General features: G+C 41.6%; 1 protein-coding gene across 1 annotated transcript in view; it reads left to right on the top strand.

Moving 5' to 3' along the window:
• Set (NAP domain-containing protein SET) overlaps positions 1–13,129 on the top strand; it is a 50,345-nt gene that overhangs the window by 31,880 nt on the left and 5,336 nt on the right. Inside the window, exon 4 of the mRNA XM_068389659.1 lies at positions 4,467–4,651. Coding sequence (XP_068245760.1) covers positions 4,467–4,651 — 185 coding nt within the window. The remainder of the gene's footprint in view (positions 1–4,466; positions 4,652–13,129) is intronic.

The following is a 13,129-nucleotide window of genomic DNA, read 5'->3' as shown; positions in this document are numbered from 1 at the left end:
GAAGAAATACGTTGCGTCAAGAAACAATTTGAGAATGAAGGACGTGAAGGAATTTTGCTTGAAGCTTTGGAATCCATCATTATTGAAAATTGGGTCAAGGCTGTTAAGCATACTGAAACATTATAAAGGAAGACACGTAAAATGACGCCTGTATTAACGAATTCATTGATTACTTTGTGATAGAACTAACTTCATCTGACGAAGAGTCGCCATACTCACGTTTGATAACAACCTATGTTGTAAAAAATATTTGTCCATTAAATAAGTTCTAAAACAATACAATCACCAATGTAAATATACTATATTAAGCTTAGTTAATTAAATCCTTTGTATAGAATCCTGTCTTTTTACAATCAATCAGCATTGAGGAATGAATTTATTTGATATCAAAGTTAAGATTATTTCTGTTAGTGTGATAATCTTTTTATAACAATTTTTCTCTTTGTTATATCTAGGATTTTCAACTTCGTTGTCACCATGTGGTTGAAAACAAAAATAGTGAAGGTAACAGTTTAAAGAGGATCAAATTAAAGGATTATATTCTTAGACCGTTCAAATCCGGGTGAATGACTTATTAGCTGACCCTATTCTCCTTCTCTTAGCTCGCCCATAGATTAAAGCGGTCAAGTCAGGTGCGCTTTAAAAATAACCCAAGAGAACTGGCAATGGTGCTAATGAGCTATGAGTTCGCTACTAAAATGGTTTGACTATAGGTATGATGTATTCTACAACTCTACATACCCATCGATTTGTCAATCTGTTCCTCATCCATTCGATTGGATTACCTTTGGTCAGTCAATTAACACCTACATGGCAGTGACTGTGACCAATAATGTTGAGTTATGCCCACAATCTTCCTTCTCCATGTCCACCAGAATGGAAGATAGATGAGGCAGACTGGACTGCTTATGAAAACTGTGCACACATTGAGAGTATGGTGACTTTACATCTCCAGTACATGCTTATCAACATCTTTCAAATGTTATTGATGATAATGCTAGCAGGTTTATACCCAAAACATGTGGTTTACATCATTTAGTCCAGGAGCCAAGGTGTTTTTTCATGGTTGAGAGGGCCCCGAAATAACCTACCTGATTTTGAGAGGACCACCTGGGGCATAATATTATTGAGGGAGCTTCATCTGAATCATAGCATTTTTCTCAGGAGTCGTGGATTTGTCAAAAATTTGAATCCCTGAAATGAGCCTATGAATGACGGGTGAAGCTACTTTTGATCGCTATACCACTTAAGTGAATACATTTAAGGAAATGAATTACCACTGGAAAGAAAGCTCAAGACGCCTAAAGTAATATTGATTAGCCAATTAACTTATTCAATAGGAACATAAAGACAAAGATATATATAAGAAACTGAAAATCTTCAGATGTTATAGAAAAAATATATGGATTAAATTAACTCCTGTTTTAGTAGTCTAATATTTATAGACATCGTATATAAGTTTTCAAAACTACATCTATAATATTTAAGTTATTTGTTAACATAAAAAATTACATACATATATATACCAAGGCACTTCCCCCAATTTTGGGGGGTAGCCGACATCAACAAAAGAAACAAAACAAAAAAGGGGACCTCTACTCTCTACGTTCCTCCAGCCTAACAAGGGACTCAATCGAGTTCAGCTGGTACTGCTAGGGTACTGCTTAAGAAAATGGTAATTTTACTGATATATGAGATAAATACCATTACAGTATACTTAGTTTTAACTCGCAAATATTTTATATAAATCGACAAATAATATACATTAACCCACTCGTATATCTAACTTGTTTACAGTTTTTAATGACTGCATATAAACCATTCACACACATACACACACACACGCTCTCTCATATGATACGATATGACACCGCGGTATAACTTCTGGCTTTCTTTAACATATCTAAAAGTTTTAGATATGTGATTGTCATCATCTTCCTCCTCTTCGGCTCGCGTGCCTTGTCTGACTTCCAGTGAGTATAAGACCAAACTGTTCTTCTTGTCTGGCAGCCCGGGAAGCCGTTTCTTTTGCGCATCTAAATGAAACATGTCTGCTTTCCGCAGTACGGCAGTATATTTTAATTTTTATTTTTCGACAAAAGAAAAACCTGCGATGCACTGAGTCCACGATAGTCGAGCCGCGTTATTTTCAGCATAAGTCTAGTATGAAATTAGTATGTAAGTGCCTTCCTTCCTTCCTTTCTTCGAAGAATTACTTCCTTCGGAGTAACTCGCATCTATGTCAGCATACATGTTTAAATCACACAAAAAACATTCTGTAAAGTACACGTAGCTTTCTCCCCTCTGACTCCCTCCCACAGCACCACCAAAACATTAATAATGCAAGTTGTTGATACAACAACATTTTTATTTCTCATTTTATTCCTTTGTTTCCCAACTGTTATTTCTACAAATTATCATCATCTTTGTCATATATATTTCATATTTCCAAGCCTGTGAAATAGCCAAAACAGGAATTATCCAGTTCATACTGACAGTCACACGCAAGGTGGAAGGACAAGTAAAAACACCTTTACACACACACACACACGCACACTCTCTCTCTCTCTCTCTCTCTCTCTCTCTCTCTCTCTCTCTCTCTCTCTCTCTCTCTCTCTCTCTCTCTCTCTCTCCCTCTCCTGAAGTAGTTTTATATCTTTCGATAGCTATTTGTCGAGGAATCATTACAGAATGACAGATACTTCAATGCATATAATGTTTATTTACACAATCACATTGCTTTACCATTATTTAGAGAAAATGACATAAATCAAATTTCTGAATATTTATTCTATAATCACTCACAATGAATGGATAGAATAATTTGGTTGTTTAGAGTGTAGTACAATAGAATATAAAGTAAACTTTTGAAAATTTTACTCTAAAATCAGCAGTAAAACAATTAAACACTGAAATATAGATTATTATAGAGTAAGTGAGCATGTATATCCGATCTGACAAATCTCGTGTATATATATAGCTACCGATGGAGGATCCGCTGCCTCTTAATTTTAAATCAAACTGATTGAGCATATGCTTTAATGTCTCAATTTGTTTACAAAGTTATTCATATCCACCATCTCTTAGGAAAAATACAAATTACTTAAAATTTGTTATTTTAGGTGAAGAGAAGGTTATGATTATACTCAATTTTCTTAATGAGGTGTATTTGTTTGAAAAAGTTGCCTACTAGCTGATTGTGAAGGTAAGTCTAGATTTAATGACACCACCTGCTGATGTCAGCAATGAACTTATTTTTGGATGCACAATGCATATTTTTGTAACTTCACATTTTAACACTGATAAATTACACTAAGCATAAGAAATACATGTTATAAACTTTCTTTGAATACCAGAATCTACTAAAAACATGGAATTGATAAAACTTGCTCATAGTGATAACTTGCAGGGAGGTAAAGGGAACAGCAGAGGTCTATGATGCGAGTCTGTATAGAAAGGATTTGTTATTGTTTTGTAGCACTATTTTTGGTTTGAGGATACCTTAGTGTTCCATAAATTACATAAATATCACAATTGAACAAACTCATAATTCCACTTCCGAGTTACAACCGTGATATCCCTTCATCCCCGCCTCATTATTTGACAGTAGTCTGTTCCATTTGCCTCCCCAAAAGTTTTCACCATTAGTAAGTTATATTAATTCCATGTTTTTAGTAGATTCTGGTAGTCAGAAAAGTTTATACGTTTTCTTATGCATATTGTAATTTATCACAAATTGTGTTAAATTATGTGGAAAGTCACAAAATTATGCAGCGTGCATCCAAAAATAAGCTCCTGTCATTGACTTCAACAGTTGTTGTTATTAAATTTAGACTTACCACCACAATACTTCATAATCTCTTTATTTGCTGACGTTAATTATTGACAAAACTTATATCTGAGGGAGAAATTTGGTTAGTAAATAATTATTTATTACATAACTTTGTAATTATTACAAACAATGCTATTCGGACAAATCAGCTAGTAGGCAACTTTTCTACGCTAAAAAGGACACCCCTGCGAGCGAGTCAAATGAGCCCCATTAAAAAAATATTAAGTATATTTGGAACAACAATTCTTTTAGCACTTGGGCATGTCCAGGTGGTTTTCCTATCTTTATAGTCTTGACTTAATGATTTTTCATTTTAAATTCCGTAAAGATCTCCGTTTCAATTTATTCATTTGTATAATCGTAGATATTTTTTTTTTTTTTTTCAAGTTTAATTTGCTAATTGATTAAGACTTTAATGAAAATTATATTTGGGTATTTTATGGATCTCTTTTCTCGTCATCATTTTATTTCCAAACATTTGAGAGAATATTTTATTTTTATTTATTTTTTTTGACTTAGGGCTATCTTGAATTGTACTTTCGTTATGTCTTTTCCTCTTAGATATATGTAAACAGCATCATTGATTACTATTTTAAGAGTTGGTGTCATCATATTAATTTCTATTTTATTTTAGGTGATCCAGCATCACAGTCCACAGAGATAAAATGGAAGAGTGGTCACAACTTGGTTGAACGGTTTAGGCAGAGGATGCAGCAAGGAGAGAAAAGTGGTTCTGGAAGAAAACGTTCACTTGAAATCAGATCGTTTTTCTCTTGGTTTTCTGATCATGGTGATCCTTCAGCAGATGAAATAGCAGAGGTATTTCAGTGATCTTATTTTTTATAATTTATTTTTGTAATTGAAGGAATACAAGCTGACAGGATAAAGTTCTATAGAATTTGATGTTATCTGTGTCATGCATCCTATCTATAGCTCCAATTTTACTGCAGTAGTAGCTTACATGATAAGTATGTACAAAGGTATTTGAGCAACTCCTGGTTAATTTTTATGATGAGTATTTAAAAGATTGATGCTGTTAGTACAGTCAGCTCCCATTCTTACTCCCAACCTAATCTAACAACTCGTTGCCCATTGCCTATGCCTGGATAATTAACACACTCCCTAATATTCTGCCCTCAAAAGGCAAAACGCATCAACTCCAAAATCTTAGTTTTGAGAAAATCAATGATAAAGGTTTAATTCATCATAATTCTTTTGCTAATTTTATCTGCATATTGTAATTTGGTTAACATATGGGTTAACCTTAGTAGGAGTATTTTATTGCATTAAATTTCACAAAATTTTTAACTAATACCCAAATTCGCTGTCCAAAGCAGACTAAGTTTGTCCTAGTGTGGACATGATGCGTTCTGCTCTGAAAACCTTGGCTACTATGTTATTAGATAATTACGTGATGTGTATTTTTCTCATGTTTTAGTGATGAAATTTAATATATGGCATTTAAAGGTAAGGCTCTTGGTTATTAAAACAAAAATATTGGGCTCTGGTAAAGAATATTTATTATTTATTGAACAAAAATTCATATCTTTTTCAATGAGAGGCAAGAAAAAAAAATAGAATAACTTTGAAATAAAACTAATAAACTTCAGTTTTGCACAATACATTTTATAGAAAATTAATCCAAAATTAGTTTGACTTGCATTCTTAAATTATTCCTTTAAAACTTCCTTTTCAAAAACTCAAAGAAATAACACTCAAAATGATTGCAGTAAGAATTATGACATTACTTTTCTCGAAATTAACCTGAAAATTAACCTCTAATTTTGGATCTCAAGGAAAAAGTCTTAATTTTATTTCAGATCAACATATATGACTCTTCAGAAAATCTTCGCTCCTAGAGCTTTCGGGCATATTTATCCAGAATCCTCTAATGGTTTTAGGCATTTTGCATACAAGCTTCTCCACAATGTTTTTCTTCTTCACTGAAGATAAACCCCCTGGGACAATTATCCTGGGGAGTCTTAAGGAGTTCACTTGATAGTTCAACAGTTTTTTTTTTGATTAAGTTGCAAAATTGATAGTTATCCATGCTGAAAGTTGTCTTGTAATGAAATCCTATTGTGCATCATGTCCATAGTGTAACGCACTATAATTCTCCATGATGTTGTTCTTTCCTTTTCAGGCAAAATGCATCATGTCCATAACATTATGGAGTTGATGCATTCTGGCACAAAAGAATGGTTGTGATGCATTTGGCCTTCAAATAATGTAGAAAATCAGTGGAGTTGATGCATTTTGCCTGTTTAAAACTCAATTTACGGGCAAGATAGGCTTAATCTACCTTCAGGATAAGATTGGCCTCTTTTTGCCAATTCCATTGATATAAAAATCTCAAAAATCGCATTTTTGGAGTTGATGCGTTTTGCGTTTTTAGGGCAGTATTATTTTTACTTGGTTTCGATCACAGTGTAAGTAGTTTGTAATTAAATAAATACATATCAATAAGTGTACAGTACACGTGGACACTACGTTCTGGACTCGCTAAGGCTACAATACAGTAGGTAACACTACAGTAATCGTTGCCCTGATTGGGACTAATTTTACCCAGTAGTCATCATACATTTGCAGTATAACAACAAAACATAGTTGTTCCCATCTAGTAATACTGCATGACACTCGCTGATACTGTATATTACTGTAATACAGTATATGTATAGCACTATCACTCTACAAAGCTTAACTGTACTGTAAGTGCTTGCTGTTTTTGTTTGAACGGCTTTACTCACCGCCTACAGAAGGGTGGTAGGTCTCATCAGGAGGCTCCATGGGATTCCAGAACCCTCGGCGCCTAAGGTGAATGCCTGGAGGTCGAGCCTCCTGAGATACACTCACCGTGACGCCCTGCCGAAGTCCTCTCTGGCCCTTCCTCTCGCCCCAGACCTAGTACTGGGACAAGAATACATTGATAACTTGGTGGCCAGCAGTGCGGAGGCCCCAAAGTCCCAGAGTGCCTCCAAACTCCTCCAAAGTCTCAAGCCACAGGGCAAGGTTTATATTCCGGAAGGACGGCGCCCAGGTCCCTGTAGGGTGGACCCAGCCTTGGACATCCTGGGACAAGGCGGCTCGGACGAAAGGGCCTCTTCAGCCCCTGTTTCCTTCTCACCCACTGAAGCCGCCATGATGGAGGAGATGTCAAGGGATCTTGTGAACGTCTCCTCATGGCTGGACTGGTGGGCCTCCACGTTGGTGAACGTACGAGCTTCCACAGACCCCGGCGATCCTGAGCAACAAGGTCTCCTGACGGACCTTCTCACCTCCGGGGGGAAAGCCCTCAAGTTTATGGCTTACCAAGCACTCTCCTTGACGGCCAACTGGGTCCTTAGAAAACGGGACACAGTGCTTTCTAAGTTGGCAAGGAAAATCCCGGACAGAGAGGCCCGAGTGGTGCGTAGCCTACCCCTAGGGGGTGAGTCGCTGTTTCCTCTGAAGGAGCTAGAAGTGCTAATGGAGAAGGTGTCCAAGAGGAGAGAGACCAACGCCCCCAGACAAACATCCTCCAGGAGGCCTCCTTACAGGAGATCAGTCTCGGATAGTGCCGTGACTCCTCAGGCCACCCCCAGCTCTTCGAGGAGGGACGCCCCCTCCTCCTCCTGGACAACAACCCCTCAGCCCTCCCGCAGGGGAGCTCCAGCTTCTGCCAGCTCCTTCAGGTCGGGTTACTCCGCCTCGAAGGGAGGCAGATCAAGCCGCCCCTCTAGGAGAAGGTAGAGGGAGAAGCCCCCTACTCCCGCCCAAGCCTCGGGTTGGGGGATGCCTCAGACCTCATTGGCAAGCATGGAAAACGCATGGGGCGGATGCTTGGACGGTGTCCGTCCTGAAAGAAGGCTACAGGGTCCCCTTCATAGCGGATCCACCCCCTCTTATTCCAGCCACCCGGACAGAATGGTTGGCTCCCAGGGACCCGTTGAAAAGGGCCACCCTTCAAAAAGAAGTTTCCTCCATGTTAGAGAAGGGAGCCATGGAAGAAGTCCTTCTCCCAGGGCCAGGCTTCTACAGCCGCCTGTTCCTGGTGGAGAAAGCAACCGGGGGGGGGGGGGGGGGGGGGGGGGGGGGGCAGTGATAGACCTATCGGCCCTCAACAAGTTCGTCAAGAAGACGAACTTCAAGATGGACACCCCAAAATCCGTCCTGATGTCCTTGAGGGAGAAGGATTTCATGATGACGATCGACCTCAAGGACGCGTATTTCCAGATTCCTGTCCACCCGTCGAGTCGGAAGTTCCTCCAGGTAAAATGGGGCTCCCAGATCCTGCAGTTCAGGACCCTCTGCTTCGGCCTGTCGACGGCCCCTCAAGTGTTCACGAGGGTCTTCGCGACGGTCTCAGTATGGGCTTACGAACGGGGTATCCGTCTCATCAGATACCTGGACGACTGATTGCTCCTTTCCAGCTCAAAGGTCCTCTTGGAAGAGCAAGGGAAGGACCTCCTCCAATTCTGCAGGAGTCTGGGAATCATTATCAACCTGGAAAAATCGAACCTAACTCCATCCAACAGAATGGGGTACTTGGGTATGACGTTGGACACCGTGCAGGGGAAGGCCTTCCCCTCGGAAGACAGGATACAGAACCTCATCAATATCATTCAGCCGTTCCTGTCGGAGCATTCCAGGAGGGCGAAAGACTGGCAGAGGCTGATAGGTCACCTGGTCTCATTAGAGAAACTGGTTCCCCAAGGGAAGATACGGCTCAGACCCGTACAATGGAACCTCAAGGGCCTATGGTCCCAGACAGGCTCTCAGAAAGCGTTGATTCCGGTCCTTCGGGACACGAGAGCAGCCTTAGAATGGTGGCGATGCCAGTCGAACTCCCTCAAGGGGATGCCCTTCGCGTCCTGTCCCCCCGAGTTTCTCCTGTTCACAGACGCCTCCAGCCTAGGGTGGGGAGCCCACCTGCGGGAGGAAACAGCAAGCGGTACCTGGTCGGAGACCGAAAGACATCTCCACATCAACGTCCTGGAGCTAAAAGCAGTACAGAAGGCATGTCTGGACTTTGCAAGTCGGTTGAAGGAAACACCGTGGCCCTAATGTGCGACAACGCCACGGTGGTAGCCTACATAAAGAAGCAAGGTGGCATGAGGTCGAAAGAACTGTGCGACCTCACCATAAACATCCTGCATTGGGCGGACGAGCACCAGGTGGTACTTCTAGCAAGATTCATCCCCGGGAAAAGAAACGTGCTAGCCGACGGCCTCAGCAGAATGGGTCAGATAGTAGGGACGGAGTGGTCCCTACACCCGGAAGTGGCCAGACTCATCGTTCAACGCTGGGGCTCCCCGGTGATGGACCTCTTCGCAACAAAGCTCAACGCCAAGCTACCGGTCTATTGCTCCCCGGTACCAGACCCAGGAGCAGCCCTAGAAGACGCCTTCCAGCACAAGTGGGACAACCTGGACGTATATGCCTTTCCCCCCTTCACGCTGTTAAGGCAGGTGCTCAACAGAGTAAGAGCCTCCCAAAACCTAAGGATGACTTTGGTAGCGCCCTGGTGGCCGGAGAGAGAGTGGTTCGCGGATCTAAAAGACCTGGCAAGTCATCCGCCTTGGCCTCTGCCCCCCAGGCCAGATCTGCTGAGTCAACCTCACTTCCTCAAGTTCCACGACAACCCTCTCTCTCTTCACCTTCACGCCTGGAGACTATCGAGCGGCTCCTGAAGAAGGAGGGCTACTCCTCCTCCACAGCTAAGAGGATGTCCCTATACCTAAGAAAATCCTCTACCGTGGTCTACCAGGCGAAGTGGGCCGCCTTTACGAAGTGGTGCTCGGCAAAACACATAAGACCTCTTAAAGCTTCGGTCCCTGACATAGCTGACTTTCTCGTGTACCTTAGGGATGAAATAGAGATGTCAATCCCAGCTATTAAAGGAGTACGGGCAGCCTTAGGCCAAGTCTTTCTCCTGAAAGGCATCGACCTGGGGACCTCGAGACACATAGCGATGCTGATTAGAAGTTTCGAGCAGTCCTGTCCTCCTCAAGCCAGGAGAGTGCCCAGATGGGACCTGGCCAAGGTTCTGAAAATGCTGTGTCGGCCTCCCTTTGAACCCCTCAAAGATATCGGGGACAAAGACCTCACCCTCAAGACCGTCTTCTTGCTAGCCTTGGCTTCAGCTAAGAGAGTAGGTGAGATCCATGGTCTGTCCTACGACGTGGCACACTCCAAAGGGTGGAGGGAGGTATCCTTCAAGTTCGTACCCTCCTTTGTAGCGAAGACTCAGAACCCAGCAGTCTGGGACCCGAGGTTTGAAGGTTTCTCAATTCCGGCCATTCCCAAGACAGGCAATACGGAAGACCTGAAGTTATGCCCAGTCAGGACGCTCAGGAAGTACCTGGAAAGGACGGCTCATCTCCGGCCAGGTGCCAAGAACATCTTCGTCTCCTCAGGTGTTAATAAGAAGCAAGTCTCCAAGAACACTATTTCCTTCTGGCTGAGACAAGTCATCACTAGGACTTATGAAGAGGACAAGGTGGCAGTGCCAGGCACTCCCCGCCCCCATGACATCAGAGGCCTGAGCACTTCCTTGGCCTTTGAGAGAAACATGGCAGTGGGGCAGATCCTACAGGCCGGCACTTGGTCGCACCAGTCGACCTTCACTGCCCACTATCTCAAAGACTATTCAAGAAAGTCTTTGGATGGATTCTCTATTGGGACAGTCATCGCCGTCCTTCAAGCTGTGTAGCGGCAGGCTAGAAGACGTCCCCAACGTTGAATAGACTCGTCCCTACTTCTTCAGGAGAAGATTCAGTAGAGAAGATGTTAAGAGGTGAGTCTTAAAAGAATAAGCGTAAGGTTCCGCAGTTACCCTCTATCCGCTCTCTGATAAGCCCCGCATTCCTTAGCCCTCCAGGCACTATGTGCCAGACCAAGTGGCAGAATGGCTCTCCCGCCTCCTAAGGTGTAAGTCTCCTATGGAAAGTAGTTCTCGGTGAGTATATTTTGTCGGAACAAATCAAAAATTTTAAACAATTTTTATTTTTCCTAACATACTCACCGAGAACTACTTTCCGGGTAATGGCCCTCCCGTCCGTCCCCGAGTGCCATCCTTCCATTGCCGAGTTGGGCTAAACGTCGAACTTATTGAGGATGCTGACCCGGGAAGGCAGTGACCTGCCCTGATCCTGCCCTCAGGGCGTATCCTGGCGGCGGGGGTAGAAACTATATGGAGCGGGATAGGGGGGTAACGCGGGAAAATCTTGGTCGAGCAAGTTTGCTATTTCTGATGTTGATTACACGCCACATGAACTTCCAAACCTCGCTAGTAAAGTACTAAATGATTTTTAAAATATAATAATGATAAAGCAGAAATTGTTTCAATAAGTCAAGTTAGGAAAAAAGATGGAAGGCAAACAGTTTATCATGATATATAATGTCATTGGGAAAAGTAAGAAGTTTTTTGATGGTGTAAATTAGTGAAACTTAAGCCAGATAATAAAAATGCACTAAATTCTCCATAAATACACCAGATCTAGCTCGAAAGGTGCTGAAATGGCAGCTCTGGTGACAAGTCAGTGAGATGGGAGTGGAGATGGAAGTAGTGCAAAACTAGCAAAGTGCAAAGGAGCACAGGCTGTTTTAAATGGTCCCACCGCGAGCGTATTTCTCACGATTATTTTTTTTTTTTATATAATAGGTTATAAGGTTCTATTTCGCAATCGAGTGGACTCGCAAAGAATAAACTCTTGTATGTATGTCCCAGTAGTGAATGGGATTGAAGTTTCCACTATGCTGATTCAATTTCAATGTTGATTGTACATGGGATTGTGAATTTCACTATTTATTTATTCATTTTTTCCCTCAAGTTTTAATTAGAAGCAAATAATTTAGGAAAGAATAATGTGTAGTGTTGCTTATATTTACATATTAATGAAATTAGGTTTTATAAAGTATTTAAATCAACTCCAGTATAGTTAGCCCTCGGTATTCGCAGACTCACTCTGCTTATTCAATCATTGGTGATAAAGAGAACTGTATAACCTATTAAATAAAAAATCATGTATTCGCAATAAGTACTCTTGCAGGGTGACGATATCAAACCGACACTGCACTTCTTTCCCTAGGCATGTTTCCCTCTCCACACAGCACAGCCACCCATCAGTCACTGACTTGGCCTCAATCTCACATAGTTTCTCCTCATGTATGCATCTCACGCTTCAGTCATTTTTTTTACAGAATCACATGGTAATGTAAAAAAAAACTGTTCATATCCAGTGTGTTTTTAGTAATTTTAATATAAAACGTACGTACATTACGCGCCAAACAGTCGATGGCTCAATCAAGAGTTGTATCATGCTTTAGACATTGCATAGAACTCTGTACGTAAATGATTAGTGGGGTTGTACTGATCCTTTTTCTTTTAATTTTTATTGTGTCAGTGTATTCATTTTTTATGGGTGTTATTTTTGCATCAACTACTATACAGTACGGTATACGGAATACTTTACTTTACAGTAGTGGAGAGGTTGAATGCTGCGAATTGACCTTTTAAGTGTGGTGATGATCCGTGTTACATGTTTATTAAAGGCCGCTCATGAATGTCAGAGGCAAGGGACAGTGACACTGCCCTATCAAGCAGGACAGTGCCCTAGAGATTGACCATATATACATATGATCAGCACCCAAGCCCCCTCTCAAACCAAGCTAGGACCAAGGATGGCCAGGCAATGGCTGCTGATGACTCAGCAGATAGACTTATAGGCTCCCCCAAACCCCCCCATCCTCAGCTCACAAGGATGGTGAGGTTACAGCGACCAAAGTAACTAACGAGTTTGAGCGGGACTCGAACCCCAGTCTGGCGTTCGCTGGTCATGGACGTTACCATCTCTGCAATAGAAACTAAGTAAAAACAATATTAGGCTGTACAGTGGGTTACTTAATGTGTAAGCTGACCATGCATAGGCAGTGGGCAGTGAGTTGGTAGGTTTGGAGTTAATCCAGGGAAGCAAGTATTCGCCGATTCTCACTTTTCCCTCCTGTCTCTGTTACCTAACCCCGCGAATTAGGAGGACTGACTGTAATTACATCTTTGTAATTACATCTTTGTACACACTTAACCATCTTTTATTTTAATTGTATTACAAAGAAATAGAAGATAGCCATGTGTCATCTAAGAGTTAGCAATACTAGACTGTTTAATTCCTTTCAACATCTATTAATATTTGTTCCTAAATGAATGCAAGCCATTGTTCTTTACTATATAGAAGTAGAAAAACAGTGAAGGCTGGAATACAGCAGTTAAACTTTTAACAAGGTGTAAACAACCTGTTGGCTGCATGACCCCATCAGCTC

Source organism: Palaemon carinicauda, chromosome 1 (assembly GCF_036898095.1).
Source record: "Palaemon carinicauda isolate YSFRI2023 chromosome 1, ASM3689809v2, whole genome shotgun sequence".
NCBI classification, from domain to species: Eukaryota; Metazoa; Arthropoda; class Malacostraca; order Decapoda; family Palaemonidae; genus Palaemon; species Palaemon carinicauda.
The sequence above is the reverse complement of the archived record's forward strand: the minus strand, read 5'-3'. Positions and strand labels throughout refer to the sequence as shown.